Below are 8,671 nucleotides of genomic sequence, written 5' to 3' on the forward strand. Positions count from 1 at the left end.
GATCCACACCGATTACAAACACGGAAGTTGAGAAGGTGGACGTCAGCGTTGCACGATTACAGGATTCATAGGTTTTATGAATATAACTTGATTTGCTTGATTGCACAGGTGTCTGAATAGAAGCACAGCTCATTGTTCGTTTTTTCAGTCTATGGATTTTCTGCAGCTGCTATCATGTGCGTGCATCATATTCACCGTCGGGATGTTCACGACGGGATTGTAAGTTACTTACGTGTGTTTTACTTGATATTTATAAACAATCATATCACTTATAATGTAGCTGACCAAAACTGTAAGTTATAGGGGTTTTCATAATCTTCGCATCTGGTGACAACTCTCGCCGAATAGAATCTGCTTTCTCTCAAACTTAATAAACAGCCTCCTCGCAGCAATTTACCATGGTAACAAAAGTTTCCGCCAATATACTATACTTATTGTTACTACTGATATTAGCTAACACTGACATCAGGAACATCGCACATTATTAGGATTTTACAGTTGTAACAACAACTGTAGTAATTATGGTATTCTGCCTGAAGCCATGATACATTGTAACAGCTGTATTGTGTATGCGTATGTAAGTTGAGCATGTAAACATGTGGAGGTTGTGCAGTGCACCTGAAGCAAACGAAGTTCACCCTATGTGTTAACGTCAAATACATGGTTTGCATATGCATAACTTTCTGATTCTATGCTCATCTTGCAAGATAATGTTCCTCTCATTGCATGTCCTCTCTGCATTTGCAGGACAGACTTGAAGAAAATGAAGGCCACACAGAGTGCAGATAACGTACAGTTTCTGCCCTTCCTCACCACATGCTTGAAGTATGTATTTGATATTAGACACTTGTAGCTTTCACTCGGTAATGTTGTATATGTGAATGCAACTTCATGCATGCATTGTGCATGGATTTAAGTTAGGCTGATGATACACAGGGCAACTTTTTAAGCAATGTTGCCAGGCAACCAGGTTAGACACAGGGCCCATGGCCTATCTAAAATAGCCAGATGGGAAATGGGAAAGTGGGAAAGAATGGGAAAGTGCCCAAGCAACACCGCTCAAAAACGTTGCCCTGCAAAATTGCTCACAAAGTTGCCCCGTGTATCATTAGTCTCAATGATCATGTTTCTCTGTGTGTTTTAGTAATCTAGGTTGGCTGTACTATGGATTACTAAAGGGGGATGGAACGGTGATATCTGTAAACATCATTGGGGCCTTTTTACAGACCTTATACATCATCACTTACTGTCATTATACCAAAGATAAGGTTTGTCATTTAGCACTGTCTTCTTATTAATTATACAGTGGGCTCCAAAGTCTGAGACCACTATCTTCTGCTTTGCATTTTTAATATTTTAATATTAAATATCAATGTAATATTTTAATTACAAATTATGTGATCAGTATTACAGTTTGGAAAAGTTGAAGTGAAAAATGAATACACCATTTTTTATTTCATATTACATTACCAGGATAACAGTTTCAATTCATTTTATTAAAAAATGTTACATATTTTAATGTTAATGTTAGATAAAAGTTAAATATATTGATATCAAGTTATATTATTATGATGATGTAAAATTTGTGTAAAATTAATTTAACAAGCAAATGCTGTATTTTTTACAAGTTACATTATAAGCACAACATTTTGAATGATAATTGTAATTTTAAAGTTAATACAGGCATTTTAATTACGTGTTATATTATCAAAATACTAGTTTGAGTGAAAAGTTTATTTAAAAAGTTATATTTTTAGAATGCCAAAAGTTTACATTTTAAAATGTAATTGAAAAATTAATGAAAACTTGAGTTGAGTGAAAAATTGAATTGAAAAGCTTTCAAATTTAGATCCACAGGGCAACTGTAGCTCAAAATTAGCCCGTGCAACTTCCGACTCGTTCCGCCAGAACGGGTCACAAATAAAAATTTCTGAAATAATAAGTTTTACGAGTGATCAGAAAATAGTCCAAATGTGCAAAATAAAAGGTAAAATGACTTTGCTGTATCTGTGTGTGTTTCAGAGGCGAGTGTTCTCGCAGACACTGGCGATGGTGAGTGTGTTGTGTGTAGGCTGGGTGTATTTTACTGTGGTTATTCCTTCTGGAGAAGCTCAACTCTCTCAGCTTGGCCTGACCTGCAGTGTGTTCACCATCAGTATGTACCTCTCTCCACTCGCTGATCTCGTGAGTACACACCTATCCTACACATATAACCAGCATTAATTCTTTTTAAATACACAGTCAGCAGTTACCTGCACATATTTAATGAGAATCACATTGTAGTAAAGCACATGAACATGAGAAGAACATATTGCAAAAGCACCACAAGCTTGTATGAGCCTTGTAGCATATCACCAGCACAGTCAATGAAATTTCTAGAGATTTATGTAACTTTTTACTTATCTCACTTGCACTGTGTTAGAAAATTCAAGAAGTTACGCATATTTAATTGCATACATTTAATTGTATACACGTTAACTATGTTTAAAAAAAAAATGTAGGTCAAAGCTCATTTGTGTAGGACTTTGAAAAGTGCTGATGGAAGTGCTGCACATCAGATAAATTAAAACAATATGATTAAATAATTAAAAGAATGATCATGAATAAGCCTGAGAAAAAATTAAAATGACAGGAAATGCACCTCATAATAGAACATATTTAAATATATTTAGTTGCATACATTAATGTGTTATTTATATAGGACTTTAAAAACAGTGCTAACCAAAGTGCTGCACATCAAACATAACTCAAAATAAAACAATATAATAAAATATAAATATGATAAAAGGATGAGGCTGATTATGAATAAGCTTGATGGCGGAATTACAGGAATTGCACCACATAATAGAATTAAGCACACAACTACTTCCATCAACCATGTTAATCATGTTAAAAAACAAATGCATACAATAAATGATCACATACATTTCATGTTAACTGTGTCTCGGGCCGGCAGGGATTGTAGGTGGGGGGAGTGAATGTCCAGCGCTCTCTCCACCCTCAATACCACGACTGAGGTGCCCTTGAGCAAGACACCGAACCCTGCTCCCCGGGCGCCGCAGCATAAATGGCTGCCCACTGCTCCGGGTGTATGTGTTCACTGCTTGCTGTGTGTGTGTTCACTGCTTGCTGTGTGTGTGTTCACTGCTTGCTGTGTGTGTGTTCACTGCTTGCTGTGTGTGTGTGCAGGAAAGTCGGAGGAAAGTGCAAAGGGAAACACGTGCCATGCAGAATGAATGGTGGATTGAAAAGGCACATGAAATCCAGTCTTTTGCTAATAAAAATGACATGCATAACTTTTATAATGCTATTAAAACCATTTACGGGCCAACAAATCGCTGCATCACTTCTCTGAAAACAGCAGATGGACTAACACTTCTGAGGGACCAAGATAGTATCCTATTAAGGTGGGCTGAACATTTTGACACCCTGCTTAATCAGGATTCTGATGCGGACTCCACCATTCTGGATGAATTGCCTAAACTTCCTCCCATCCATGATCTCAGCCTACCACCAACCTTTCAAGAGGTTCTGTCATCTATCTATTCTCTTAAGAACAACAAGTCCCATGGCACTGATAATATCCCTGCAGAGCTACTGAAGGAGGGGGGGGTTCATGTGTACGCGCACCCTCTATCGGTACATCATCCAGGTCTGGACTGATGAGAACATCCCACAGCAGTGGAGAGACGCAAATATTGCTGTTATCTATAAGAACAAGGGTGACAAGGCTATCTGCGGTAATAGTAGGGGCATATCACTCCTTTCTGTGGGTGGTAAGGTCCTGGCCAAGGTGATGCTTCAGAGACTCGTTAATAACATCACAGAGTCAATGCTGCCTGAATCGCAGTGTGGATTTAGGAAGAATAGGAGCACTATCGACATGATTTTTACTGCCCGGCAGCTTCAGGAAAAGTGCCGGGAGCAACATCAGGACATGTTTATGGCCTTTGTCGATCTTTCTAAAGCATTTGATACTGTACAAAGAGAGCTGTTATGGGATGTACTCCTTAGGTTTGGCTGTCCCAATAAATTTGTTAACATCCTCCGCCAGTTCCATGATGGGATGACCGCTCGGGTGTCTATAGGTGGACAAGAGTCCGAGCCCTTCTTTGTGCGCACAGGGGTGAGGCAGGGGTGTGTGCTAGCACCAATACTCTTTAACATCTTCCTCCTATGTGTCACCAAGCTTCTCCACAACGAGATTGAAAATAGCAGTGGCATAGCAGTAGACTTCAGATTAGACGGCAACCTCTTTAATATTAGGAGGCTACAGGCAACCAAAAAACTCTGTAGAGAGCAGGTCCTGGAACTGCAGTATGCAGATGACTGTGCTTTTGTGGCCCATACTCCAGAGGATCTTCAAACTGTTCTTGCTGTGGCGGTTAGGGCATACAGCAGAATGGGGTTGACTATCAACACAACCAAGACAGAAGTGCTTTGCCAATGGCGTAGCAATGTCCGACCCACACTACCTGCGTTCACTGTTGGGGATGAACAGCTTTCAGTAGTGCCATTTTTTTAATATCTGGGGAGTATTCTTGCTGAGGACTGTGGCATTGACAATGAAGTTCAGAGCCGCATTAAACAGGCATCAGTTGCCTTTGGGAGACTTCGGTGTAGAGTCTTTCACAACAAGAATCTTCATCTTTCTACAAAAGTAGCCGTATACCAAGCGGTCTGTGTCACAACCCTACTTTATAGCTGTGAAGCTTGGGTAACCTACAGCCGTCACATCAAGTCCCTAGAGCGCTTCCATATAAGCTGCCTTCAGCGCATTCTGGGGGTTACCTGGCGGGATCGTGTGCCTCACACTGAAATACTTAAAAAGACCAATTGTAGAAGTATTGAGGCCATGATCACCCAGCGCCAGCTGCAGTGGTTGGGGCACGTGATAAGGATGCCCCCATGCCGACTGCCCCGAAGAGTGCTCTACGGCCAGCTACATCATGGTCGACGTTCAGCTGGAGGCCCGAAGAAGCGACATAAGGATCAGATGAAGACTTCCTTGAAGAAGTGTAAGATCAGACCCGAGGACCTGGAGGCTGTTGCTGTTGACCGTGCCATCTGGCAAAAGCTGTGTAGAGATGGGGTTCATACACTTGAGATGGAGAGGACAAGCATGATGCAGCAGAAGCGAGCCAGGAGAAATACAGCCATGACTGCCACCACTACTACTACCATTGCATATATATGTCCCACCTGCAATAGAGTTTGTGGGTCCAGGATAGGACTGTTTAGTCATCAAAAGTCTCACCGATAAAGGCGTGGACGTCATCATCGAATTTCGATGGACAACCGAGAGAGTGTGTGTTCACTGCTGTGTGTGTGTTCACTGCTGTGTGTGTGTTCACTGCTGTGTGTGTGCACGTTGGATGAGTTAAATGCACGAATTCCGAGTATGGGTCGCCATACTTGGCAGTATGTCACTTCACTAATAAAGCATTCATCAGCTCTGAAATAAATATTCCTCTTCTTATCATTTCCTTTGTAAAAAATAATGGTGTGGAGTCTTGTATTGACATTCCAGCATTCCATGTTTTGTTTATCACTCCATTCATCCTTCTTTTCTGTGCCCTTTCATAGTCTCCATCTTCCTGTTTTGGATCTCTCTCTCTTCCATATTTATCAGTCCAGCTCTGTCTATCTGTCCTGTGCTCTGTGGTGTATTTCCTGTCATTCTCGTACCTCCTTTTGTTGCTTCCTGTTTTTCCCTCCGTCACTGTCTGCAAGTGTCAATATCTGCTAGTTATGGGAGAGACTATGCGTGAGTGTAAATAACATGTGTTTAGAGCTGTGACATAGCAGCGAGTACATGTGCTTCAGATTTACTGATCTTTGGTGCTTAAGTGGAGGACACAGGTTTGAGTCTTGGCTCCATCATGTTTCGATCCCCTTTCCTCCAACATTTCCTGTCTCCTCTGTAGTTTATTTGATAATAAACAGTAGCAAAAGCATCATTCCCCTCTCAAAAAAAATAAATATTGTGTTCTTCTTTTCCACCAGTTGGATATCGTGCGAACTAAGTCTGTGGAGCGCTTGTCTTTTTCCTTGACCGTCGCTACACTTTTTACATCCACGTCATGGACACTGTATGGCCTTCAACTGCGTGACTATTATATCATGGTAAGATGATAACGAGACTGATCTGAGACAGTGGTTTGAGGTAAAGCTGAGCATCATGTATTTTGTTATTGTTATTATTTTGTCTTTCAGGTGCCCAACACCCCTGGCATCTTTACTAGCATAATCCGCTTCTTCCTCTTCTGGTGGTTCGGAGCTGACATTCCAATCAAGCCCTCCTATAAACTGATCCAAATCTGAGAGAGGATTTGAATTGAATGTGATTCAATTTCATTAATTGCCTTCTCTGCATTCCTTTACCCAAGCCATATAAGATCCTGGTTTCACATCAGACTTTCATGATACCTTCTTAAATCAAACCTCTAGTGAAACTGCCACTTTAAATTCTGAAGACAGACAATTTTCACTTTATCTTTGTCTTTTTAGGCAAAGGCATAGTTTCCCAAAAAATTAAAATCCTGTCATAATTTACTCATCATCATGCTATTCCAAATCTGTGTTAGTGACTTTCTTAAAGTTCATAAAGTCAGTGGTAAATCAATGGTAACCAAAACTGTTCAGCTGTCAACATTCTTTAATTCCACATAAAAAATAAAGTCAGATAGGTTTCGAATGAGATGAGGGTGAGTAAATTATGATTTTTTTAAACCAATCTCTTTACATGCTCACAAAATACTTTTTTTTTTAAAATAAATTGTCTGCTTGTTTTTTTCTCTATGTAATTGCAAAGAATTTGAGCAGGAGCTTTCAGTGTTTAAATGACATCATACTCTAGTACTCATCATATCATGTACAATATTCCAAGTTTTGTGAAACTATAAGTTAAAATTTGAGAAACTGAAAATCTTGATCTTAGCTCTTCTTGGTACCTGTTTCATGAACGGTTGATCTTTCATCAGAATGTCTTTCGTTGTGTTCTGGTAGACAAGTACGTCATACAGGTTTTGAATGGCATAAGGATGAGTAAATAATGACAGTACATTAATATCTTTTGAATTTAAAGTTCTCTGAGTGATAGACTATTTTCACTTTATCTTTTTGGTTAATCATTGTATGGATGAGGATGCTCTCAGTTTGTTTGCAGGTGTGTCTTAGTTTAAGGTGTGTTGTGCTAGCAGATTGGAACACCTATTAACTAAGAGCTCAAACCTGTTTGTTCCCTTATGAAAATTAACCATAGATTTATTATAGTAAAAGTGTAGTAATGTATTTTTGGCTGTTTGATTACCATTTGAATAACCAAAGTTTTACTACAAACACTATGGTTAAAGTAGGCAAAATGTAGTTAATTTGTGGTTAGCATAATTTAACTACAATGACCATGCTTTTTCTTTTTTGTTTGTAAAAAAACCATGGTTAATTTTCATAAGGGTTATTTAAGCCTTTTCTCTGAAAGTGGTGTGTTACTGTTAAGCACGTACAGTTATATATATATTTTTTCTTTTGATCTTGGGTATATAAGGTTCCGAGTGGCCTTTAGGAAAATGTCACATTCTATTTCTTAATGAATGTAGTGTTTTCAGATTGTTAATTCAACAATCTGGCTTTCAGATTCAATGTGGCAATTCAACAAATAGGTCAAGTCACTATTATTTGTATAGTGCTTTTAACAATGCAAATTGTGTCAAAGCAGCTTTACATCGTCTTGATATAAAGCTGGGTGGCTTTATATCAGCTTTACAGTATTTAGACGGGGAAATAGTTTGTCGAAATAGTGTCATTCTCCTCAGGCCAGACAAAATCAGCAGTTTAAAAATAGTCTACTTTATTATAGCATCATTCTTAATTGTGTCCATATGGCAGTTTGGCAGCTATTTAATCAGCATCCAACTCAAGTGACAAAGCCCAAAGGAAACATTATGTGCGTAAAACCTTCCTTTGTGTGGAAGAAAAACGCAAACATAGAAACTTAGTTTGACTGAATGATGTTTAATTAAGAATATCTGTCTCTGAGATTTCAGAAAACAGGAAATTGTGTATGTCTCTGTACACATTTCTTGTTTTGTAGCTGGAACTAAAAGATATTTTTTTCTTAACACTGTCACTGTCAGAACATTGTTCTTTACAATGAGCCCATAAAAACAATAGAAATAAACAATAACTTTATACATTCCCCTCCCTCAGAGCACCAAAGTTGGCCAAATCTTAAGGCTTTATTCACGGAGTTGTGGTGACAGGCAGAATGTAAGGTGAGGAATAATCAGCAAATGTACTTTTATTTAAATTGATAACTTGTAAAATGGCACAATGAAAATCTTAAACCGCTTAATGTTGCGTATACTAAACTGCTTTGACTGTACATCATTTGGTACTTTATTTACTACAGCCTTTCCAAGTCTCCAAGACTAGGCTTTGTGAATATAAAAAAGGGTTATTATGATCATTTGTATATCAACTTTGTTTTATTGTTATATTGTTTATGGCTTTGGTGTTGTAAATTCTTTTTTTGTTGTTTTTATGTTCCTTTGTACTATTTTATATCCTATGCAACAATGTATGTTATAGCAGAGGGGATTTAGAGGGATGTTCTTTCTGGAGTTTACTGAAAAAAAAATGGCTCAAATAAATTTTATATAACATATAACCT

The 8,671-nt window shown here is 38.4% G+C and overlaps 1 protein-coding gene across 1 annotated transcript; it reads left to right on the plus strand.

Moving 5' to 3' along the window:
• LOC306878477 (sugar transporter SWEET1-like) lies at positions 1 to 8,671 on the plus strand. Its single transcript, XM_079430882.1, has 7 exons — positions 1 to 71; positions 149 to 219; positions 748 to 825; positions 1,145 to 1,268; positions 2,023 to 2,184; positions 6,007 to 6,126; positions 6,217 to 8,671. The coding sequence occupies exons 2-7, from the start codon at positions 152 to 154 to the stop codon at positions 6,322 to 6,324; spliced, it is 660 nt and encodes a 219-aa protein (XP_079287008.1). The 5' UTR covers positions 1 to 71; positions 149 to 151; the 3' UTR covers positions 6,325 to 8,671.

The sequence above is a fragment of the Barbus barbus genome, assembly GCF_936440315.1.
Source record: "Barbus barbus genome assembly, chromosome: 12".
NCBI lineage: Eukaryota > Metazoa > Chordata > Actinopteri > Cypriniformes > Cyprinidae > Barbus > Barbus barbus.